Here is a 23911-nt window from a genome sequence, read left to right as displayed (position 1 = left end):
AGAAACTCATCTTCCCAGGGCCTAATTTGAGGTTGCTGAACTTAGGAGATGAGAATGGATATAAACTGTAAGTTTAAAAAAAAAAAAAAAAAAACACACCCCACAACCTGGAATTCTGATTTTATTCCAGACTCTTCACAAACCCATGCAATGTCTCCTCATCTTGCTAATATTAGGTGGGAATAGAACTTCCTATGCCAGAAGACCCTGGCATTCAAGTCTATTCTAATGGCAGTTCTCAGAGAGCTCTTTCAATTCCATCAGTGTTCAAACACCACCACTAAGTGTTCAGTATTCCTTCTCCTTCTTCTTTTAGCACACCACATATCATGAGATGATTTATAAGAGTGTGTGGTGATAAGACAATGGGTAACAGTTACAAACTGAAAGAGCATAGATTTGAATTAGATGTAAGGAAGAAATTGTTCACTGTAAGGGTGCTGAGACACTGGAACAGGCTATCCAGAGAAACTGTAGCTGCCTCATCCCTGGAACCATTCCAGGTCAGGTTGTTTGGGGCTTTGACACCCTGCTTTAGCTGCAGGTGTCCCTGCTGTCTGCAGGGGGTTGGACTAGATGGTTTTTAAGGCCCTTTCAACCCAAAACAGTCTGTGGTTCTATGAGTCTAACCATTAAAGGAACCACAGCTGATACAGATACCGCAGCCATAAACTTGACACACACATCCCAAGGGCTTGGGGCCTTTTCCTGCAAGATGAAGGCATTACAAAGTGTCCTGTGCCTGCCTCACAGGAGCAAACACAAGCCTGATGGCAAGAAAAACACCACAGCAAACTGCAAAATACCTTCAAAGGAAAAGCAAAGAAACTACAAAAGCTTAATGGCAGGTTGTAACTCACAGCAGGAAGTTTCATCGCTGGCCCTCATTCCCCACGCCATTGAATCACCCCCCTCTACGTGGCTCTGACAGCTGCCAGTCCCACGTCCCCTACACCGCCACCAGCCCCGCTGCGGAGCCGCGCGGGCTCGCACGGCCTCGCCGGTCCCGGAAGCCGACCGAAACACACCGCCCGGCACCAGCGGAAGGGCTCCGAAACACCGCGGGGCAGCTACACCCAGCCCAGCGTCCGCGCCACCCTGGGCGGCCCTGGGCACCATCCGCGCATCACAACGCCGAGAACCGGGACCGCCACGCTGGCGCGGAGGGAAGCGCAGGGAGCCCGGCCACGGCCCCGAGAAGGAAACCCGGCGGACAACCCGCAGAAATCCCACCATAGCCCCAGAGCAGGGCCCCATGAGCCGGGCCCAAAGGTCTCACAAACCACGGCTGCCAGTAGCCACGACCCTCCCGCACTCACTTACCGCCATGGCTGCCGGGACACCGAGCGCCACGCCTGCCGGGACACCGAGAGCCCGCCCACGCCGCGCGGCGCCGGGCCACACCCCCAGCGGGGCCGAGCCCTAACAAGCGGCAGGACCAAGCGGGCCGGGCCCTACCAAACCAAGGAGATAGCCCAGCAAGGGCGGGCGCTGCCGGCGCGGGTCTTTTGTATTGTGAAAGCTGCTGGTTCTTGCCGCCGCCCGCAGCAGCCGCGACGGAGACGGTGCACCTGTTAGTCCCCTGTAGCTCTGCCGCTCACCCGTACCTGGTGCTGTCCCGGTACGCAGCGCCAGCATGGATAGAGCCCCGCTCCCAGGGCTAGCCAAGCGCAATAACAGGGTCTCATGAGTCTCACCGGTCTGACAGCCGGGGCCTCAGGGGTCTCACCGGTCCGACAGTCAGGGATACCTGCGTTGTGGTCGATCCTGACAGAGCCCCGGAGCGGGGCATCGGCACCAACCCAGGTCTAGGAGGCTAGAGCACATCACTGCTGTCCGGGGTGTCACCGCAGAGTCCCGAGTCCGCGGCCCAGGGGCACGGCCAGAGAGCATCTCCCGCTGCGAAAACCCCGAAAAAAAAACGAAAAATAAATCAAATCCGCCCACGCCGCGGAGATCCCGCCGGACCTCTAGGGGGTGCCACCGCGGCGCACCGCTCTGCGCTGAGACACGCTGCCGCTTTAAACGCTCCCCCCACAGACGTCACGCCGAGGTTCATGCGTGTGTGCCACCTACCTTGTTGGGTCTCCTTTGACCTTCGGGATAGGCTCTTCGCAGCTCTTATTGGCTCGAGCTGTGTAAGTTCTGCTGTCTGATTGGTGAGCCCTGTCTTGTTCCCGCCTCAGCTGTGCCCAGCACGTTCCGTTGCGCACTGGTAGCTAGTTCCTGTAGTAGGCCTCGGCGCAGAGAAGGGCCCGGGACGAGCGGCGGGAGCGGGCCAGGCGGGCGGCCATGGCGGCGGCGGTGTAGAGCTGAGCCGGGCGGAGCAGTGGGGCCACCATGATTATAGAGAACGTGGACGCTCTCAAGTCGTGGCTGGCCAAGTTGCTGGAGCCGATGTGAGTGCGGACTGGGGCAGGGCCGGGGCCGACGCGGCCCGGTCGGTGGTGTGGCGGTGGGGTAGGTGTAGGGGCAGGCCGGGCCCCATTGAGAGGGGAGGTGGTTCGGCGACGAGGGGTGAGCGCGGACGGAGGTCCGGGTGGGCAACGCTTGGCACTGGCCCTCTCGGAACGGGGTTGCGTGTGCGGCCAGGACCCGGGCGAAGTGGCGAGGCACCCAGGCCTCTCTCCTTCGTCCCACCGCTGCGTTCCATCGAGCACAGGCAACTCAGCGTCATGAAACTGTGCGAGGTGACAGGGCTCGGCCCGGACCCGCTCCGGTGGCCGGCGATTCAGAACTCACGCTGGGTTTATGCGAGAAGCCGGTTTAAATGGCTTGGGCTGTGAGCTGTGATTTCCAGAGGGCCGGTGCGCCGGGCCCGGCCTTTTGTCCCGACAGTTGCGTATCGGCCTTGGGCAGAGCCGGAGAACGGGCAGGGCCCGGGGCTGTGGCGATGTCAGAGCTTTATTCCCGCTGCGTAACATCGGTTTGTGGCGCAGGAGCGTGAGCCAAGAAGCCAGAGTCGGAGAGTAGCCAAGCACGCAGGCAGGCACTGCTGGAGGGGCTTCCCCGGGCAGAGAGACTGGGAGCTGGTTTGTTTCTGGTGCTGTGAGTGTTGGGTGAGGATTGTTCCGGGGGGATTGTTGTTGGCAATGAAAGGCACTGTGTTCATGAAAGGCAGCTTAGCATGCTGAGTGAGCGCTTGTGGCATGGGCACAGAGAGGTGTTGGTGGAATTTCTTCTATAGAAAGGGGCTCCTGGAGGAACCTAATTTGTCAGTAACTGGTTAATCTAGTAGTTTCTATGGTGTAAAAATAAGACCTGTTTGAAGCTGATATTTTTACAGATACGTTTCTGTTTTCCTATTTTAAACAGGCTTTAGAAATATTTAGCTGTAGTCATGGAGTAACAGGCCTTTGAAAATTCTTCATGACTTTCCTTTTTTCCATTTTTTAAGATAAAGAGTCTCTGATGCTTGATCAAATCCTCCCGAAAGTCTCTCTGGACTCAGCGTAACTTTTGTGCTCACATCTCCATTGCCATTTACCATTGGCCTTCTCTCTTGCTGTCTAACATTCCCTGCACTGTAGAGACACAAATCAGAGTTGAGGGTTCATGGCAGGGAATCAGAAATCCCTGTGGTGTGAAATTCAGGAGTGAAAATACAAAGTGGTTAACCTGGAGAAGTGTGGTTAACTTCGTGTGCTCTTGTGCATAATGTAGTGCCTAAAAGAAACTAATGTATGGAGAGAGGGGTGGGAATGGCTATAAAGCGATGATTCATCTCCTTTATTTTAAACTTGTTTTATAGTGGGTTCAGTGTGGACACTGGCTCCAATTCCATTACATACAGTTTATTTCTTGTTGTAAGTGTGTGTCTGAGAGTTGTAAAATGCAGAAGTTTGTGGTCTCTTTGTTGTTAATTGCTGCACTTAATTTGGCTCTCAGTGCGTGGTGAAAACAGCCAGCAAACTAATTTGGAGTGGAGCTGCTAGACTGGTGCTCACTGAGGATTTTTATTTTCTCTAGACAGTTGTCATCTGCCTAGCTTTGTGTTTAGCCTTATTTTTGTGTTATAGGGGTTGGTTAATTTATGTTGAGGTCTGTATACTTTGCACTATTTCCTTCTGTTTCCGTAGTTAATGTCTTAGAAAATACACAATCCCCTCTCTGTTAATCTTAACAAAGTAAAAAAAAATCATCTTTGAAAGTTCAAACTGTTTGAGGTTCCTGCCTAGCACCTGATAGCCTGCATCTGCATCTTTAGAGGCAAGATGAGGGGCTGTTGCTTAATCATTTGACGCTGTTCATGTGGTTCATGATTGGAGTGTTTCTATGGTAGCTGTCTAATGGGATCTAAAGCAATACCCCTTGTAAAGCTCTATGGCAGAGTGGTGCTGCACAGCTGGCTGGCTGTGGCCTTCATGAGGCTAGATAAGGGCTTAGGTAGTGCAGATAATGAATGGATGTTGACAGTTGCACCCCCCTGGACATTTTAACAGTGATTAAGGATTGCTGTAAAGTTTGTGGGCATGGAAATAGTCCTTGGGGGGTGAAAACCACAGTGTGTTGGACACGATAAGCTCGACTCTGCTGCAGGTTTCTGTGTGTATTTAAAATGGGCTTTTTTTGGTCTTTCTGAACTGCTGTTCATGGTAACAGTGTTTTGAGGCTTTAAAATCCCTGTAATGCTTTAGTCATGGGCAGTGACTTCCTGGTGATTGCTCTCCTGTTCTTGTGGAGTCCTACTTGGTGGTTGCTGTGCATGGAGAAAGCTGAGACATAGTGGCAGCTGTTCAGCTGACCTAGAATTGGCTCTTTCTGTGCAATAGGAGGGTGGCTTTTCTTGAACCAAGCTCAGGAAGGAGCAAGGGAAGGCTTTTGGGGGGGATCGGGACACCAAGCAACTAAAATACCGTGATGGACCCTTTTGCTGGCTCAGCCACTGCAGCACTTCCAGGGCAGTGCTGGGTGTCAGCAGCATCCTGCATGCACAGCCAGGTTTGCTTTGGTGGCTCTTCCCTGGCAGTGATTGTCCATCACAGGATTTTGGCAAACTTCAGCAGAGTCAAGACTGGTTCTTTCTCTCCATAGATGTGATGCAGACCCCTCTGCCTTAGCCAACTATGTTGTGGCACTAGTCAAGAAAGACAAGCCAGAGAAAGAGCTGAAAGCTTTCTGTGCTGATCAGCTGGATGTCTTTCTGCAAAAAGGTACGGCGCTATGCCCTATTCAGTGGGATTCTTGTCAACAAGGGGAGGAGGGAGGATGATGCACTGCTGTTGCCTTCAAAATAGTTCTTGTTATCCAGGAACTATTTCTAACAGAGCGTGAGGGAATAAAAATCATGTGATTTTAAAAAATAAGCTTCAGATGAAGGTGTGTAGCTTAGTCTTGTCCTCTGCAGTAAAAGCTAGCAATTTAATTTCTTGGTATGCCTCATAATGCTGGGAGTTCTGACAGGTGTTTGGTACCTTCTGACAACCTGGTCCCTAGTAACCTTTGAGGCTTCTGGTGAGCTTCTCACAGCAGTTTGATTCAAACCCAAGTTTTAAATGCTTGAACTTCTGTGAGTTTTTCTGTGAGCTGATGTGAAACGGGTGATTATGATTAGCTTTCTGCGAACCATTTGCTCTCAAAAGATGCTGTAAAGAGGCTGCTGACTGCAGCTGTTGGAGTAACTGGACTCACTCCTTGATCATAACTTTTGATCACACTTGCTCCTTAGAACATTTCAAAGTTGTGAATGTGATTGAAGGAACCTCTTTGATAAACCTGAAATAAACAAGTTCCACAAATGTCATTCCAGCTCCTTGAACAGAGCTAATGTTCACCAATTTAAGATGCTCCTGTCAGCAGTCTACCAGGATGACTTCTTTGAGGGACTTCTCTGGTGAATCTAACAGTGCCTTAAATCAATCAATATATTCTTGTGTTCTGTATCCTCAGAAACTTCAGGTTTTGTAGATAAACTTTTTGAAAGTCTGTACACAAAGAGTTACCTTCCCTCTCTGGAACCTCCGAAAGCAGAAGCCAAGACTGCAGGTCAGGAAAAAGAAGAAGTCAAGGAGGAGGTAACATTGTTTTTCTGTCTACCTGCCTCTAATTTTCCAATCAACCCTCCTGTAAGTGAAGTGAGAAAGAAAAGTCTGTGTTGTTGTGACCAATGAGTTTTGTGATCCCTGTGCGTCTGAGGAAAAATGGAACATAGTCCTTCAGATAAGACTTCAAAATCCCTCTGCAGAGCCTACCTTTGATCTAGATTAAGAGCACTCAGAAATCCTAGCCAGCTGTCACTGGCAGTAGGAGGTGATAATGGTTTGGAAGAGTTTGAGAGAAAAGCAGCAAAAGCATTTCAGATTTTGTGAGAAATATAAAGGATTTAAAATGTTTTCTGTAATATTTAAAAATCAGGGATATCTGGTGGCCTCCATATTGAGGGAGAATAACTCTTGAAGTGAGTTAGTGTTTATCTGCCAGCAGTTTTCTCTTACCTTGGTTTTAAGTTTTATTAACAAAATTACAAACAATCAAGTTTTTGAGAAAAGCAAAGTAATATTCCTGGAGTTGGCTAAGCCTCCTTGTAGGATCCTCTGCTATCACTTGTCTAAGACAGATGTTTTTTTCATCTAAATCATCTTAGTTTTCACTAAATCTGATCTTACTTTCTTCATTTTAAAAACATAACACCAAACCTGATCCTCATCCTTGCTTGGTAGTTGCCTCTGAAGCAGCATTTCCAAGAGGTAGTTGAAGAAGAGCGGGAGAGCAGGAAGAAGAAGTACTCCAGTCCACAGAGAAGCCGTACGGATTCCAGTGAGCAGCGGTTAGTTCTGACCCAAAATGTTCATGTTTTCTGCTGCATTTGCTAGCAGTCTCCAGCTGTGGATTTTTACCTTGTAGGTGATGATTTTTCACAGCAACAGTAACATCCTCCCTGCTGTTCTTTCTGCACTGCATTATCTCTGTGCTGAGCACTGCGTGAGAACCCTTCACCTGCAGTTGGGCTCTCCAGAACAGAAGGGCTGTTTTTCAGATGTGGATGCCTGGGAATAACATCAGCTCCATCCTTTCCCTTCCTACAGAATTGGAAAGCATTGCTGGGGGCTCTTGAAGGGTTGGGGGGATTGTTCACAGTGCCAGCATCACTTTTAACATATGCCCTGTTCTGCTCCTCAAACGTCTCATTTGCTGGCTCTCCTTGGTTGTGCCCTTGCTGGTTGCTGTAAGTTGGTGACCCAGCTTGGAGATTCTGTGCTTTTCTGGCTCATTTGGGAAACTGAGGACAAACTTCTTTAGTGTGAGGGTGTTAAAACTCTGGAGCAGGCTGCCCAGAAAGGTTGTGGAGTCTCCTCTGGAGAGATTCCAAACCCACCTAGCCATTGTGATCCTGGGCAAGCTGCTGTGGGTGCCTCTTCTTCAGCAGGGGTTTGGACTTGATCTCTAGAAGTCCCTTCCAATCCTTACCATTCTGTGATTCATTCTATCAAATTCTGACCCGAATATTTTGCTGGCCAAACTGGATGGAAGGGCTGCAGAGCATCTTGCTGCATGCTTGTTTCTTTGTTTGGTTTCTCTTTTCATAAACATGGTCCACATCTGTCTTTTCTAGATCCAGAGAGAAAAAGAGAGACGATGGGAAGTGGAGGGACTACGACAGGTACTATGACAGGAGTGAGCTGTACAGGGAGAAGTCGAGCTGGCGGCGCGGGCGCAGCAAGAGCCGCTCCAAGAGCAGGGGCCTGAGCCGGAGCCGCAGCCGCAGCCGGGGCAGGAGCAAAGACCGCGACTCAAGGAGTGCTGGTTAGTACCCAGAGCTTGGGGAGGGCATCTCATGGCAGTGATGTGTAGTGGCTTCTGCACACTGTGTGCTCTGGCAGGCTGTGCGTGTCCCAGAGTAGCTGGAGCAAATTTTAAGAGCTTTTGTCTTACTGCAATTATTAATTAAGATGCTGTCCTTCAGAGTAGAACAATTAAGGAGATTGTTTCTTTTTTGCTAACCTCTCAATTTACCCACTGATGTATAACAGTGAGTAGCAGCAGCTGATAGTTTTGTGCTCTCTGTGTTGACAAAGCTGTTGATTTTTATTTATTTTTTTTCCCCTCTCAAATATCTCTGTTTGTAAAATAGTGTTACCCTCTTTGTCACTTTGTTACTGTGTGTTTTAGAGAAGGTTTCTTTGTATTTGAAGGTGGTTACCATGTGTTCCATTGTTCTTTTAGGGCTAATTCAGGTCTGTTGGAAAAATAAGAGGCACAGATTACAACAGATTTCCACGCCTGTTGAGACCACGTTAGTTAAGGGCGGGGGTAGGTTTGTTGTTTCAGGCTTTTTCCCTCCTTTTTCTATTTTAAAAGACAAAGCTGTAATCTAGAATGGAATAAGGAGTAGAGGAATGAACATGCATTTTGCAAAGAAAACGTTTAGCTTTCTGAAATAAAAACCCTGTTTGCATTGTATTTAGTTCTTATTTCATTGACAAACTGTTCTCGAAGGAGTTTAGTCTTAAGTGCAGAATACTGAATATTTAAGGAAATATTTATGCTGTTGTGTACTTTTTTCAAGGCTCTGGTATGCAGAACAAAGCATGAAGGCTTTACCTAACTTCTTCTGTTTTTTAACAACAGAGCACAGAGAGAGATCAAAGTTCAAGAGCGAAAGGAACGATGTTGACGTCTCCTACAATCCGGTTGCCGTCTCTCCCAGTAAATCATCTGAGCAGTATTCCGCTGCACAATCTATCCCCAGTACTGTCACTGTCATTGCACCTGCACACCACCTTGAAAACACAACAGAGAGCTGGTCAAATTTCTATAACAATCACAGCAACCCCAGTTCCTTTGGCAGAAACCCTCCTCCTAAAAGAAGATGTCAAGATTATGATGGTGAGGTGTTTTAGTTTTCAGCTTCATGCCTTGTTTCATTTACTCTCTGAGCTTTGGTTAGTAGTTATTCACTGAATGTAGTCTGGGAGTCAAAATGCAGTAAGATGTGGAGTATTCCTTGTGTAAAAGATACATATACGGCCTGTATTTTTCTGGAGAAATAACTGTTCTTACTGGAGGCAGTTTACTTCTACTCTGACAGTGGCTGGATAAGAATACATGGAGATTGTTCAGAATTCTGTATGTGCATGGCAAATACTTCAGCTGCTGGCAATTCTGATGAAGACTGTAGTCTGTGTTCAGTGTAAATCACCTGAGGCTTCTGACTTTATTTTTCCACAGCTTTTATGCTGGCTGCATGTATGTTTGTGTGCTTTTCAGGAAGATTATTCTAATTTGAATAACTTTGAAGCCTCATGTGGCAGTGTAGGGTTGGATCGGTGATTACATGTTCTGTATCAGCAAAAACTGAAATACTACAGGTTGCTGACAATTAAATTTATTGTTTTTTTCTTAAAAAAAAAAAATCGTGAACTGTCCTGTTTTGCAGAGCGAGGATTCTGTGTATTTGGTGATCTTTGCCAGTTTGATCATGGAAGTGATCCTTTAGTAGTAGATGAAGTTTCTTTGCCAAGTATGATTCCTTTTCCTCCACCACCTCCGGGACTTCCTCCTCCTCCTGGTATGCTTCTGCCCCCTCTGCCAGGTCCAGCTCGGAATATGAGGCTACCGGTTCCACAAGCTCACCCACAGGCACCACCTCCTGTTGTCCTTCCTGTACCAAGTGAGTCAGAACTTTGTTCTGTGTTTCTCTGTCACCAAGTGACAGTGGTGATGGCTTTCTGGAAAATCTCCATGTGAGGTAGCAAGTTCTAGCTGCTTTGCTAGTAACGTGCTGTTCAAAGCATTGCCAAAATAATTCTGGAGAATCAGCTTTTAAATGTGGATGTTCCTAGCTCTTCATGTGGAATTGGATAAGTTGGGCAGGGAGGTGAGGGGGGATTCTTTCAGCTTACCTCATAACCCTCCTTTCCTCCTCCGTTATTTTTTCTTGAAGCCTTGTGCTTCCCAGGGCAGAGCAGCTGGTGGAGTCAGTAACTTACCTAAAGGGGGCTTCTCAATGCACTTTTACTGTACTGGGCTAAATCTCTCTGCTGCTGAGCATGTCTAGAGCAAGGCATAAGCAGAGAACACTGAACCATGTGCATGTTTTATCTGTGAACTTAGAAGCCCTGGTGACCTGCTCTGTGGTGTCATTGCAGGACCCCCATTAACACAGTCCAGTTTGATCAACAATCGTGAGCAGCCCGGGACAAGTGCTGTGCCCAACCTGGCACCTGTGGGAGCGAGGCTGCCTCCTCCTCTACCCCAGAACCTGCTGTACACAGTCTCAGAACGTAAGCAAACGCCTGTCTTTGAAACCTATGTGAGACAGAAGTTGTGATGTTCCTCTGTTGCTGTGTGATGAGAAACAGCCTCTGTCTTCCTTCAGTGCATACAAATCTAAAAAGTCTGGAGGCTATCTCCGTGCTCAGTGCAGCAGCAGGGGCTGCTGCTGTGGGAAGCAGCAGTGGTGCTCTGCCCTGGCTGAGGAAAAGTCACTTGTGGGGAGCTTCCTGTGGGGTACATGTACACCAAGCAAAAGGTAGTAGGGAGAAGATGGATCTGCAAACCTGTAATTGCCATCTAACCTGGTCTTTATTCCCTTCTGGTTTGGGCTACTACAGATGAGAGATTTGATTTCATCTTCTTTCCAAAGTCGACTTAGTTCTAGCTTTATGGATTAAAAAATGTCTGGCTTTCAGTGGTTTATCCTGTTCCCATCTGGGCTGTTTTTACATATCCAGAGGGGAAAGGTCTAGTTCATGGTCCATGTCATTTCCTTTGTGGCTTCTTCCATGCTTCTCAGAACTTCAGTCACTCAGCTGTCTTGTTGGATAATCCATACAGTGATCTCAGAATGCTGTCAGGCACTCAGATGTTCTCATCCTATTCTTTCAGCTTCAGAACTTCTCCTAGTAGGTGATTCCATCAGTGTGAGCTCACAGGGTATCACTAAATTCAGCTGTTCTGCATGAGTCTGTTCTCCACAACATCTGTGTTGATTCTCATCTCCTTTTCTTGGACTGTTGTGGGAACTTCTGCTGGTTGCCTTCTTGCAGTTGGTCACACGCCAGATCATGGAGGAGGAACTTGCGGGTCACATTGTGCAAGGGTAATGAAGGATCTTGGCAGAACAAAACTCAGCTGTAGAACATCAATATTGACATTCTGGAGCTTCTGCTTTAAGTTGTGCAGTCTTTATTTTATTGTTTCTGTGGGATAAGGAGCTGAAATTTAGAGTGCTTCAAGCCTGCCATGTCCCCCTGTGTAGGCATTGATTTCTAGTCCAGGACATGTTGTATTTCTGAGAAGGCTTTCCATGGACTTCGTTTATTCTAGTCCTTGTATAGCTTTTCCTGTTTGTGGCTGGAAAAAAGCATCATCCTTGCTGTGGGTTTTGGGCTTGAGGAACAATGAATCAGTTCTATCATCTTGTTCCCCTTTTACTTAGAATAATCCTTAGTATGTTGCTGGAGCTAGGCAACTGGTCTCACTCTTAGCATCATTTAATAGGTAAGTATTGGTCAAATTACCCAATTTCTGTGACTGGAATCACTTTAAGTTTGTTCTTCCCAAAAACCCCTTTTCTGCAATAAAGTAGCCTGCTGGGCAGCAAAGACTGGAAGTCTCTTTGCATCTTGGGCCACACAGCAGAAATGCTCACAGTAAATCTTCTGGTGCTGCCCTTGAAATGCTGTCAGAGGTTGTGACACAGACACTGGGCTCCTTTCCCAGGCAGCCCATCAGGACTCAGTTGCTGCAACCTGTGTGTTTCTGACAGACAGCAGCAGTCATTCAAAGCCAGAGGAGAACATGCCCAACCAGCCCTGGGTGTAAAGCTCAGTTGAGGGGTTGAGTGGCTGCACACTTTGGCTGTACAACCTCTGTTCCCTCTTCTCTTCATCCAAACCAACTTCTGAGTCTTGGACATCTGTGCATTTCCCTAAGGGAACATTAACCCTGAGTCTCCAGCTCGTTTGAAAAATTCTTTCATTTCTCTCCTTTTTTTATAGATACATATGAGCCAGATGGCTATAACCCTGAAGCTCCCAGCATTACCAGTGCTGGGAGATCCCAGTACCGACAGTTCTTTACGAGAGCACAAACGCAGCGTCCCAATCTAATTGGCCTAACATCTGGGGAGATGGATACAAATCCAAGAGGTAGGAAGGGTTTCTAGTCATTGCTGTTGCTGTTTCTGTCCAAGACATCAACACTTGTTTTCCCCTTTTTCAGGCTGAAAACAGTAGTTTGTTTCACTGATCTAGTGTTCCAGATGGGTTTTCAGACATCTTTTTGCCTTTTTAATGCTAATCTGACCCTACTGCAGTCACAGCAGATTTTTGGGATTGAACATAGCCACTGGCTTGGGAACATTACAAGGGGTTTGCAGCTGCTTGGTTGGTTGGGGTTTATTTCTCTTTAGCCTGTGAAGGCACTTTTTGGGTGCTGGAAGAAGGAAACGTAGTACAGAAAGATGGCTTGAAGCAGGACAATCCGAAGATTGCCTTGTATTTGCCAAGGGTGTGTTTAGGAGGTGGCCATGATCTCCAATGCTTACCTCAGCTGCTGTGGTGGTAGTGAAGAGACAAACTACCATGGCATGTTTTTGTGCTTGATAGTCTGTCAGCCAGATACTCTCTTTCAAGTGAACATTGCAGCATTCCAGTTCTCCCTGCCTGTGGAGATCCAAGCTGTCATTGCAGTAATTCTGAGTCCTTAACTGGCTGTGTGTGGATGTAGTCTCTTAGTGGCAGCACACACACAGCATCTTCTAGGGGACAGAACAAGTCGAGGCTCTTTAAAGGGTTTTTTGCTCTGTTAGCATAACTTTCTTTGTCCCTTCTGTATTCCTTGCCTCAGCGCTTAAAAGCTGTGAAATTTCAGTGTTCACTGCCACACTTCACTGTTCATTATTCAGTAGATAAAGGTGGTTTGTTTTTTTTTTTCACTATTTCCTTCTAGTGACTCATCCTATACAGAACATGATTAAGTAATCATAGAATCAAGAAGGCTGGAAGAGACCTCAAAGATCATCGCGTCCAACCTGTCACCCTAAACCTCATGACTATCTAAACCATGGCACCAAGTGCCATGTCCAATCCCCTCTTGAACACCTCTAGGGATGGTGACTCCACCACCTCCCTGGGCAGCCCATTCCAATGGCCAACCACTCTCTCTGTGAAGAACTTTCTCCTCACCTCCAGCCTAAACCTCCCCTGGTGCAGCTTGAGACTGTGTCCTCTTGTTCTGGTGCTGGTTGCCTGGGAGAAGAGACCAAACCCCTCCTGGCTACAATCTCCCTTCAGGTAGTTGTAGACAGCAATGAGGTCACCCCTGAGCCTCCTCTTCTCCAGGCTAAAGAGTCCCAGCTCCCTCAGCCTCTCCTCATAGGGCTTGTGCTCAAGGCCTCTCCCCAGCCTCGTTGCCCTTCTCTGGACATGCTCCAGCAATTGAACATCTAGTATTGCTGCAGAGATTGCTGTTTTCATCTCAATGAACATCCCAAAAACAGATTTAGGGCTTTGTAGCTAGCCTTCAGGTTCTCTCTGAGAGCCCATTCCATTTGTAAGGGCTGGGCTTCAGATCACTTGTTTTACTGTCTTTGCCACATGTGTGGCATGTTTACTCAAATCATCCCCCAGAGATTAAAACTGTGCCCAAAAGTGCCCAGTCTGTGTCCTTACCACTGTAACCAGCAGAGCTCTGGCACATCTAAATGCCTTAGAAAAATGACTTCTAACTCAGACTTCTTTTCAGGAGCTGACTGTTTGGCATACACAGGAGACTAACAGGAACAGCTTAATCTTGAAAAGCCTGTAAATAAATCCTTGCCAAACTGAGACGGTGCTTCAGCTTTGTCTTTGGGGAAGTTGCTTCAAACGCTAATGTTTCAGAGTATAACTCCGTGGCAAAGTTGTGCTTAATTAACAGTTTGTTGCTAAAAACTGGGTGGAGGGATGACAAGGGGATAGCAGGGGGAGGAATGGGTTCTTGGTTGCTTTTTCACTGTCAGGGGTTAATACAGGGAAAGCTGGTTGTTTGTTCAGCCTGTGCCCCACACTGCCACACTCTGACTTGTAGCCTGGGAACCCAGACACCTTCTTTTCCTCCTTTTTTTATTTTTTTTTTCTTTTCCTATAGAATTTGAATTTTCAGAACCTGAAAGATGGAGTTTCATCTTTTCTTTAAACTAATACCAGTCTTACAGGTAAAAGCCTCCTTTCTGCTGGCAGGACTAAATATTTGCTTTCTTCTCTTCAGTTAGACCAGCAAGTCCTCTCCAAATCACTTCATAAACCAAACTGACCAACTTTATAAAGTCTTCCACCGTTTTCTGTTGTTAAACTCAATCCTACTTGCTGTTTAAGTGAAAGCTCTCCTAATGTCTCCTTGGGTGTATGGTGACTAACACAGGCCTTTTTCCTTCTCCCCAGCTGCCAATATTATCATCCAGACTGAGCCTCCCATTCCTATCACAAATAACAGCAGCAATGTCACTCGAGTTGTTCTGGAACCAGATAGCAGGAAAAGATCTCCAAGTAGCATGGAGTGTCCACCATTAAAGAAGCCCTGGCTGGGAAAGTAAGAATTGTTGTTGACTAATTGGGATGCAGTTGATTGGTGTCAGTGCTGGGAGTGTCACTGTTCAGCAGTCCCTGTAGTTTGAGCTGATTGGGTCAGAAAATCCATAACCCCACAATGTGGAGATTAAATATCTGGCAGTGGGAGGACTCTTGCCCATGTCTAGAGAAAAATGGAAGTTAAATGTGCATTAATATTTGCTTTCCTCAAGTGTATGTGTGTCTGAGTTACCACCTTTTTCTCATTTTCTCTAGGCAAGCAAATAACAACCAGAACAAGCCAGGATTCTTGAAGAAGAACCAATACACGAATACCAAACTGGAAGTGAGGAAAATTCCCCCAGACCTAAACAACATCACACAGCTCAATGAGCACTTCAGCAAGTTTGGAACTATTGTGAACATTCAGGTAAAAACCAAAGACCACTTTTCTGCCTCCGTGGAGGTATTTTATTTTTCTTGAAGCCTTCCTAAATATTGTGACTGAGCTACATGTATCCTTGAGAAATCTTGGTGGAAGCAAACCAGGAGAGCAGCTGATCAAATTGGGAGGAAACTTTCATTGCTCTGATTGGTGTTAAATCTGTGCAAGTCTGTTGGCTTCTGCCTTCCTCAGACCTTATTAAACTTTAGAGGCTTGCAGGTTTAGCAACATTAAACCAACTCAGGATCTTGAGCAACTCATGAAAGAGATCCTCTAACCATTCCTGTCCTGGATGGTAACCTGCAGTATTTCATAGTCAGGACTTTGCCCATGATGCCCCAGGAGAGTCTTTACAGGCACCAGTTCATCTGTGCTTTGCACCCTAGCACGGGCTGCAGTGCAGTACTGTTGCTTGCACTGTATGAGATGAGGGAACACCATATACACAAAGAACAGGTAGTTAGGTGGCTTAAATGGTGTAATATCCCTTTTTTTTTTTTTTTTTGAGAAAACAGTTGCTTAGGGCTACAGAGGTCTGAATTAAAGACAGATACGTGGGAAGCTTCTGTATTTATTGAATTAATGATTTCATGTCTTGGCTTAGCATGTTGTAAATGCTTTGTTTCATCATCAAGGTGCTTTCTGCACCTCAACAGTGAAATAAAGGTTTTAAAACACGTTCAGTCATTTAATAGGAAGTCCAAAGTGTGTTTTTATTCCTGTGATTAATATTTGGAGAAAAATAGTGACATTGTCATGCTGCTTTGGGAATATGGGGAGCCTTTGCATTCTCCACCCTCGACAGCAGTCTGCTCTTGGGAGGGCAGAATAAAGAGCTTCCAGTCTGCGCTGGGATCTCTTCAGTCATATTCTGGAGGGAGCTCACACTGCTCTGTGTGTGATGCTGTTTGATGGAGTCTGTTTCATTTTCCTGTGTTTAGGCTTTGCTGCAAGTCTGTGCAGTATCTGCCAGAAGGTTCCTGGATTTAATCACACAGAATGTGTGACCTGTGTTTTGAGCTGTTACTGTCCTTGGATAGCCCACTGTTAGTTCAGGTTATTTGCAGTTTGCTCCTGGCTGAGATGTTCTCTTCCTTGAGAAATCATGCCTTCTACTGAACTTTTGCTCTAGGTTGCTTTCCAGAATGACCCTGAGGCTGCTCTAATTCAGTACTTGACTAATGACGAGGCCAGGAAGGCCATTTCCAGCACAGAGGCCGTTCTCAACAACCGCTTTATCCGAGTGCTGTGGCACAGGGACAGTGAGCAGCAGCCCCCTGTGCTGCAGCAGCAGCAGACACCCACTCAGCCTCTCCACCACCAGCTTCACCTTCAGCAGCAAGCCCTGACCACGACAGCTGCTGTGACCATGCACAGCAATCTCTCAAAGGTACTGTGCTGCCCTGACCCATAACTGAGCATCACCAGCAGTCCTCAGTGCCTGGTGCTCCAGGACATGGTGGATAACTTTTCCTTGTTGATATCTTCTGGTGCACAGGTGATGAACAAACCCCTGGCATCTGGTGCCTATGTCCTTAATAAAGTCCCTGTGAAACGTCGCCTTGGAGCAGCAGGTGGAAACCAGTCTGACCTGAGCCAGACTGGGGCTGTGGTGGAGGATTCTCAGGTACATTAGTGAAGCTCTGACCAGCTTCATGCTTTGGGTTAAGGCTCTGGCCTGTTATCTAAGGAGAAACTAGCAAGCAGAACTTGAGTTGTTCCCAGCTGGCCATTTGTCTTCACTTAGGCTCCATGCAACCATCATCAGTTACTTTCCAGTTTCATGACCTGTGTCTGTAAAACAGGGACAGCAACTCCAGAAACAGTCAATATTTTAAAGAGCATGAAATAGTCTTTGGCAGTGCTTCATAGTAAACCAGCTTGGCAGCCTCAGTGTGATGCCAGCTTTCTCTGGGTGAACGTCACTGCTTTCCTGGTGCTTGCCATGCTTATGCTGTGCTTTAACAGTAGTGCTGGAAGCTTGTAGAAGGACCCAAAAGCAAATCAGATTCTAGGCTCATCAAGAAGAGTGTGGCCAGCAGGGCAGGAGAGGTGATTCTGCCCCTTTACTCTGCCCTTCTAAGACTCCTCCTTGAATACTGTGTCTAATTCTGGTGTCCCCCATCATAAGAGGGACACAGAGCTGTTGGAGTGAGTTCAGAGGAGGGCCACAAGGGCTGGAACACCTCTGCTGTAAGGACAGACTGAAGGAGCTGGGGTTGTTCAGCCTGGAGAAGAGATGGCCCCAGGGGGACGTTAGAGCTGCCTTCCAATACCTGAAGGGATCCTACAGGAAGGCTGGAGAGGGACTCGTCATAAGGGTGTCAAGCAAGAGGACAAGGGGGAATGGTTTTAAGCTGAAGGAGAGCAGGCTTAGACTGGATCTTTGGAAGAAGCTCTTCAGTACGAGGGTAGTGAGACCCTGGAATAGGCTTGCCACAGAGACTGTGGATGCCCCCTCCCCGGGGGTGTTCAAGCCCAGGTTGGATGAGGCATTCCTCAGAAATTCACTGCTGGTCTCTCACACTTGTTTTAAGCTGTTCTACTTTTGTGTTTTTACTATTTCAGACGTTTCCAACTCCCACAAGCCACTCAAAAATGGTTTACAGTGCTTCACACCTGAAGGCACCTGGGAAGCCTGGTGCAGGGTCTAAACCTCATGATGTGCAAGAAGCCCTTAAAAAAAAACAGGTACTTCACTGTTTTTGGCTGCTTGACAGTGTAGTGATCAAAGGATTTGATAAAGAAAGGATGGAAGGCCACTGAAACCTCAGAGATTGCTGCTTAGCTTCCTAATTTTGTGCAGGTTTTGTCGTTATCAGGCTGTCTTGCAAGCTCCCACTGAGGTTAGTCATAGTGGATATTCCTTCCTTTGGGGTGTCTCAACTGGCATTCATGGGTCATGTATGGGGTTTCTGGGTTTTCCTGAGGTGTTTCCCTGATGATAATCCTTGCAGGTATGAGACACCTAAATGATAACGCAGGATCCATTTCTTTGGATCTGTTTGAAGGAGGCAAAAATGTACTTGGAATACTTCCCAGCAGGAAGTTAGAAACTTGTTGTTTTGCAGACCAGATACACCTCATCATTTTGCATGTTGCAGACCAGCAGTTTGCATTGTGGCCCTTGCTTTTATAACCAAAGAGGGAAATGGGATCTGTGTGAGTACATCTAATGCTTTCTACTGGCTAAAAGAGTTTTCTTCTCTTGCAGGAGGCAATGAAACTCCAACAAGACATGAGGAAAAAGAAGCAGGAGATGTTAGAAAAACAAATCGAATGCCAGAAGGTAACTCTGAAGTGTCTTCTGGAAGATGCATTCTGGATTTGTAGATAGCTGTCTGTTCAGTGGTGGAATTTTATATTTCTGTTCTTTTGTTAATATGTAGATGTTGATATCCAAGTTGGAGAAAAACAAGGCCATGAAACCAGAAGAAAGAGCAGAAATAATGAAGACTTTAAAAGAATTAACAGGCAAAATATCTCAGTTAAAGGATGAATTAAAAACTTCATCTACAACCTCTACAATATCAAAATTAAAGTCCAAGACAGAGGTATGTATGGCACAAGACGCTTGTCCAGATGCATTTTGTAACTGTTTCCAATGCTATGCCTGAAAAATGCAGCAGCCTAACATCAAAACACTTCCAAGTGGTGTTTTGAATTTGAGGGTGATGGTCATAAACAAGCAGGTGATGGTTTTAAGGAAGTGGAATGACCTAGTTTTGCATGTAGCTAATTCAAGCTTCTTCCGGTTCTGAGGCAGAGAACTCTGGGCCCTTTGAAAAGTGGCCTGGGGGAGAGGCATAAAGGCAGTGAAAACAACTTAGAGAAAAGAGTGGTTATTGTGTGCTGCTCTGCCTGTATCATTTACATCACTGCATTGCTGAGGAATAACACATTAAAAGCATACCTTACACTTCTGATTTTCCCTTCCTTTTTCTCTTTCCACACCTCTTTTCCCCAAGGCACAAAAGGAACTTCTAGACGCAGAGCTGGACTTCCATAAGAGACTCTCTTCTGGAGAGGACACAACTGAGCTAAGAAAAAAGCTCAACCAGCTACAAGTCGAGGTGAGTTTGGACTGATGCTGTTCATGTGTTGATGATGTATAACCATTTCCAGTCCTCCCAAACTGAGAATGACATCATACCCTCTTTGCCTCCTTTCCCAGGCTGCACGCTTGGGGATCTTGCCGGCTGGCCGTGGGAAGGCGTCACCAGGCCAGGGGAGGGGCCGGGGCCGGGGCCGTGGTGGCAGAGGCAGGGGCATGTTGAACCACATGGTGGTGGATCATCGCCCCAAAGCACTGACAGTGGGAGGTTTCGTGGAAGAAGAGAAAGATGAATTGTTACAGCACTTCTCTGTAAGTACAAGGTCACATAAAAAAAAAAAAAAAAACCAAAACCTGAGAATTGTGGCTGAGCTGTAACTTGGAGATGAAGCAGAGAACCAGCGTCCTGGCTGTGTGCTCACTTGCAGAGGAGCACTAACAATTCTCTGCCAAAGTCTTGAAGATGCAAGTCTGTTTGTTTCTGTTAGTGCAGAAAAATCAAAGACTTCCTCCTGAACTCACGGAACATGCTGTGGATAAGCAAACAGCATCAAGGGTTACCAAGGGTATAAATGTAAAGTATCTGTAGCTGCTTTACAAAAGCTGCCCAGTGCTTTCTTTTAATGGGCAGAGCTAAGAAGCTTACTCATTAATTTTTCACTGAAGTAGCTTAAAATAGATGTCAGAACAATGGAAAATAACCATCAGCCTCTCTCTGTTCACAAGTTATCTTTCAGATCAGCACTTCACACCATTTCTCTTGTCTCTCTGGAGCTCCAGAGGCAAAGTGCTGCTTTGCTATGCAGGACCCTGGTTTCAGAGTAGTTGTGTTTGTTCCTGCATTCACGGTGGAGCAAGCAGCTTGCTAGTTTGCCAGCTAAGGTAGTATTGGCATCCTAACCAAGTTAGCAAAAGAAAACCTGATTTTCCATTCCCCTCAGTTGCCCTTTCCAGAAGGAAGTGTTTTGTTGTGCAAAGCTGGTAAACTTCGTGGAGAGACGATGTCATACTTCATAGACAGACCCAGCGTGACATCCAAGCTTGACCCAGTCACTTTGGCATGTCTGGAAGCTCTGTGCAAAGCAAGTGACTGATACTTCAGTAGCCCTCCCCTTCAGAGCTGGGTACAGAGCAGCTGTGGAGCTCTTGAGAGAGCTGCTAGTCTGGAAGCTGGTTTGTTTCTGGTTGGAGTGGGAACAGAATTTTCCAGTTCTTCATGCAGCAGGGTAGACTTTGCTCTTCAGGAGACTGTTCCTGCTTTGGCCTCACTGCTTGTCAAAAGGTTAGAGGCTACAACTACTGCTTTGAGGTAAATTCAGTAAAAAATGGTGATTTGATCAAAAAATCCAACCTGCTTTAGGGTAATGGTACCATGAACTCTGGAGGGAGATTTTAAAGTTTTAGCTGTCCTTAGCTACTAAAACCAGTAGTAGTTTTCACAAACAACGAGTGCTTTACACCAGCTATTATTTTACTGGCTTTTGAGCTACTTTTCTGCTTTGGCCAAAAACTACCAGTACAAATGCTGCAGTACCTGGGGGGTGATGCAGCTGAGCTCTCTCTGGCTGTCAGTTTTCTGTCAAAAAAAAAGTTTTCAGTGGCTGCAGTTGTAGCAAATGATGATCATGGTCTTGGAGGAGAATATCACAGCTGTTCCTAATTGATTTTCCTCTTCTAGAAATTTGGAGATATTGAAGACCTTCAAGAGGAGGATTCCCCATTAAGTGTTGTCCTGACTTTTAAATCTCGCTCAGAAGCTGAAAATGTGAGTAGAGTAAGGGAGGTTCTAAAATAGGAATATTGAACTTCTTGGGTGTCCCTTCTTTTAAAATGTAGCATGCTTTGGTCCTACTGGTTTGGGCTGGACACTGAAGGTGGTTTTGCTGCTGCAGGCAGTTTCACTAGAGGGGGACACAGCTCTTCCTTACCCTATTGGCAACACAGAGCTCTGCTAAGCTTTTCAGCTGCTGGTAGGTGAGCATTGTTCAGCAGATTCAGGTTTGAGTGAAGTTGCTTTCAGAAGACATTCAGAAGCAGATGATTGTGGCTTGTGTCTGAGATTTGATGTGTGCATTTCATAGAATCATAATGGAAGGGACCTTAAAAACGTCTAGTTCAAATCGTCGTACTAGATCAGGTTGCTCAAGGCCCCATCCAACCTGGCTTTGAACACTTCCAAGCTTGGAGACTCCGTAACTGCTCTGGGGAACCTATTTCAGTGCCTCACCACCATTTGTGTGGTGTTCCCAGGGCCTAGCACGTTGTTGGTGATCTTAGAAACTCTTTACCTGACCCAGGCTTTGAAAATCCGTTCATTTCAAATCCAATCCAGGCTGCTAACCAAGGGTCCCGCTTCAAAGACCGAAGGCTACAGATATCATGGTACAAACCCAAGGTACCTTCAGTGTCCACTGAGATCGAGGAAGAGGAATCCAAGGAAGAGGTATGAGAGTGTTTCATTCACCCAACCATTCTTGTAGAATGCATTGCCTCAGAGCTTTTACCACTTTCTGTTTAATGAAGAAATGTCACTTGTCTGGTTTGGAGTAGTCAGGGACGGGGTGGGGAAATGGAAAAGGAAACAGACTTTCTGGCTGGGATGTTGATTTGTCAGCCTCATGTTCTCTGAGGCTCACAGAATTTGTGCTCCAGGTAGGATAAGTCACTGCCTGGATTCTTCTCTGTAATGGAGCACACAAAGCTTTCAAAGATTTTTCCGACCAGGCACTGCCCAGAAAAGTTGCTTCGGAGAGGGTGAATGGTGGCTTATTGCCCCTTGCTCCTCCTTCCCTGGGTGTGCGAGGCAGCTGTTCTGTCCCTAACCCTTCTGGCATGGGACTGTTTCAGTGAGACCTGGTGAACAGGACCCCGATCTAAAGCAGAACTGGTGCTGTGTGGTGGAAGACCAAGGCTGTTCCCTAGGGTGCAGTGTGGATGTGGTTGGTTTAAGTCCATTTCTTCTTCCTCTAGGAAACTGAAACCTCAGACTTATTTTTGCATGAAGATGATGATGACGACGATGAAGATGAGGATGAATCACGTTCTTGGAGAAGATGAAACAATGTTGGAAATGTATAATTTTAGGAATATAGTTCAAGCTACAACTTTTAAACATTTATTTAAGGAAGTTGAGGAGCCAAAAAAAAAAGCTTTACTTTCTTTTCAAACCACAAGGTCTGAAGTAAGCGGAGTTGGTTACAAAACATTTTGGATCTAGAGCTGTGATACGAAGCTAGCCAAAGGCCCAGTGACTTTTTACATCTTTACCAAGCTCACCAGGCTGGTGATATTTTCTATTTAAGAAGGATAAAAAGAGAGAGGGGAGTAAGAAATAATTGGTATTTTCTTGTCCTCTTTGTGTCACCTGTATTACCTTGTTTGGGGGTTTTTATAACATTGATTTGTTGGGTTCTAATTGAAAAGCTACGCCAGGTTTTATTTAGCAATATTCTGGACTTAGGGGAAAGACACAAACTTTCATTAAATGTTATGAAAGAAAAAATGGCCTCATTTGCTAATTGAGAAGGGGGAACTTTGTATTTCAGGTGGAATCACTTGTCATAGGAATTATTTGTGGTTAGATCAATACATTTATTGCAGTGTGTGAAGGCCACCAGGTTTTATGCTTGACTGCTTTTTGGGAGCAGGAGGTGGAAGAAGCAATTTAAACAGGGTATTGTTGTGCCACTGTCCAGGTTGGTTTGTTTGTTCAAGTTCTGCTCCACAGAAGACCAGCAATGGCCCCTGCTGGAGTGAATTTTCACTTTTTCTTGGTTCTCTGCCATAGTTTCAGGGTAAGGTTCATGTTAGACCCTGTTTACTGTGTTTCAGTGTTGGTGAGCAGGAATGTAATGTTTCATACCGAAAAACAACTAAACTGTCAGCTGCCTGCCAGCTCTCCCTCCTTTCCCTGTCACCAGCCCTTTGATCTTCAACCCAAACCCATGAAGTGCTCAGAGCAAAATACTTTTTAGCCAAGGCAGTTTAGTCCTGCTCCAAGAGCAGTGTTAAACCTTCACTGGAAGTGACCAGTCCCTAGAGGGGTGTTAGAGCTGGGCTTGAGAGGTTCTGAGCTTACCTTCAAGATGAGCACCATTCCATTCTCCATTGCCTTACTGGTGTTCCACTGTAAGAACAGCTCCTGTGAATGGCGTGGCTCGATAGCAATGAGGATCACAGGGTCAGGTGCCTGAGCTGTGCAGCTCCACTGTGACAGCTCCTGCAGCTCCTGAGATCCTCAGGTAGCCTTTCCTTGCCTGCCCCTTTTACTCTGCAGGTTCACTACATTTCAGGTGCACTTCTACATAAGATAAACAGCTTCTGGGTGCAGAAATGCTCTCCTCCTGGGAATAATCAGCTTAGCAAGTTCCCAGCTGAGGAAAAATGCCCATCAAACCCTCTAAATGGCTCTGAGCTTGGCAGGTGGCCTGTAGCTGAGCATGATTTCAGGTTAGCAGTCCCCAAACTTTGTTATCCTTCTGCCATGGTGATGGATCAAAGCTCAAGCCAATATCACTTTGTTTCCCTGCCATCAAAGGGAATGTGTCTCAGTATTGTCTCCACATTCAACCTCTTTATAATTAGCCTCAACCAGCAGGAAAGTCCTAAGTTGCAGACAGGAGGAAACAAGGGGCAACCACTCCACATCCTTAAAAGTCTTGCTTTTCTCCCATCATCTCCAGTGTTTTATTTCAGTGTCTGTAGCTCACTCAGTGTATATTTTAAAAACTCCATTGCAGCAAACCCATCTGAGTACTGACAGTTTAAAAAGTGATAGAGGGAACAAAAGGATTTATATATTTTTTTGTACAGAGCTTTTTCTTAAACTGTATAATTTTGTAAATACTTTACTTTTTTGTGTACTAAAACTACCAGCCTATAGATTTCCATGAGAACTGTTGTATTTTTGTATTTGGAAAA

The 23911-nt window shown here is 46.2% G+C and overlaps 1 protein-coding gene across 1 annotated transcript; it reads left to right on the top strand.

Annotated features, from left to right (window-relative positions):
* Nucleotides 1-2340: 2340 nt before the first annotated feature.
* RBM27 (RNA binding motif protein 27) lies at nt 2341-23087 on the top strand. The gene is made up of 21 exons (XM_054389398.1): nt 2341-2399; nt 5035-5153; nt 5890-6014; nt 6675-6766; nt 7553-7743; nt 8569-8826; nt 9377-9610; nt 10089-10252; nt 10989-11025; nt 11943-12092; nt 14367-14514; nt 14769-14922; nt 16070-16327; nt 16436-16564; nt 17506-17628; nt 18152-18226; nt 18327-18491; nt 18906-19010; nt 19112-19303; nt 21324-21434; nt 21962-23087. The coding sequence occupies exons 1-21, from the start codon at nt 2341-2343 to the stop codon at nt 22046-22048; spliced, it is 2976 nt and encodes a 991-aa protein (XP_054245373.1). The 3' UTR covers nt 22049-23087.
* The last annotated feature ends 824 nt before the right edge of the window (nt 23088-23911 follow it).

The sequence above is a fragment of the Indicator indicator genome, chromosome 18 (assembly GCF_027791375.1).
Source record: "Indicator indicator isolate 239-I01 chromosome 18, UM_Iind_1.1, whole genome shotgun sequence".
NCBI lineage: Eukaryota > Metazoa > Chordata > Aves > Piciformes > Indicatoridae > Indicator > Indicator indicator.
This window is presented reverse-complemented; position numbering and strand designations above follow the sequence as displayed.

Excerpts from the sequence above, each read along its gene's own strand:
- RBM27 (XM_054389398.1), top strand. The coding sequence starts at position 2,341 with ATGATTATAGAGAACGTGGACGCTCTCAAGTCGTGGCTGGCCAAGTTG. Across the intron at positions 10,253-10,988 it reads CGCCTGTCTTTGAAACCTAT|TTGGTCACACGCCAGATCAT; the intron begins GTGAGACAGAAG and ends GCCTTCTTGCAG. Across the intron at positions 21,435-21,961 it reads AAGAGGAATCCAAGGAAGAG|GAAACTGAAACCTCAGACTT; the intron begins GTATGAGAGTGT and ends TTCTTCCTCTAG.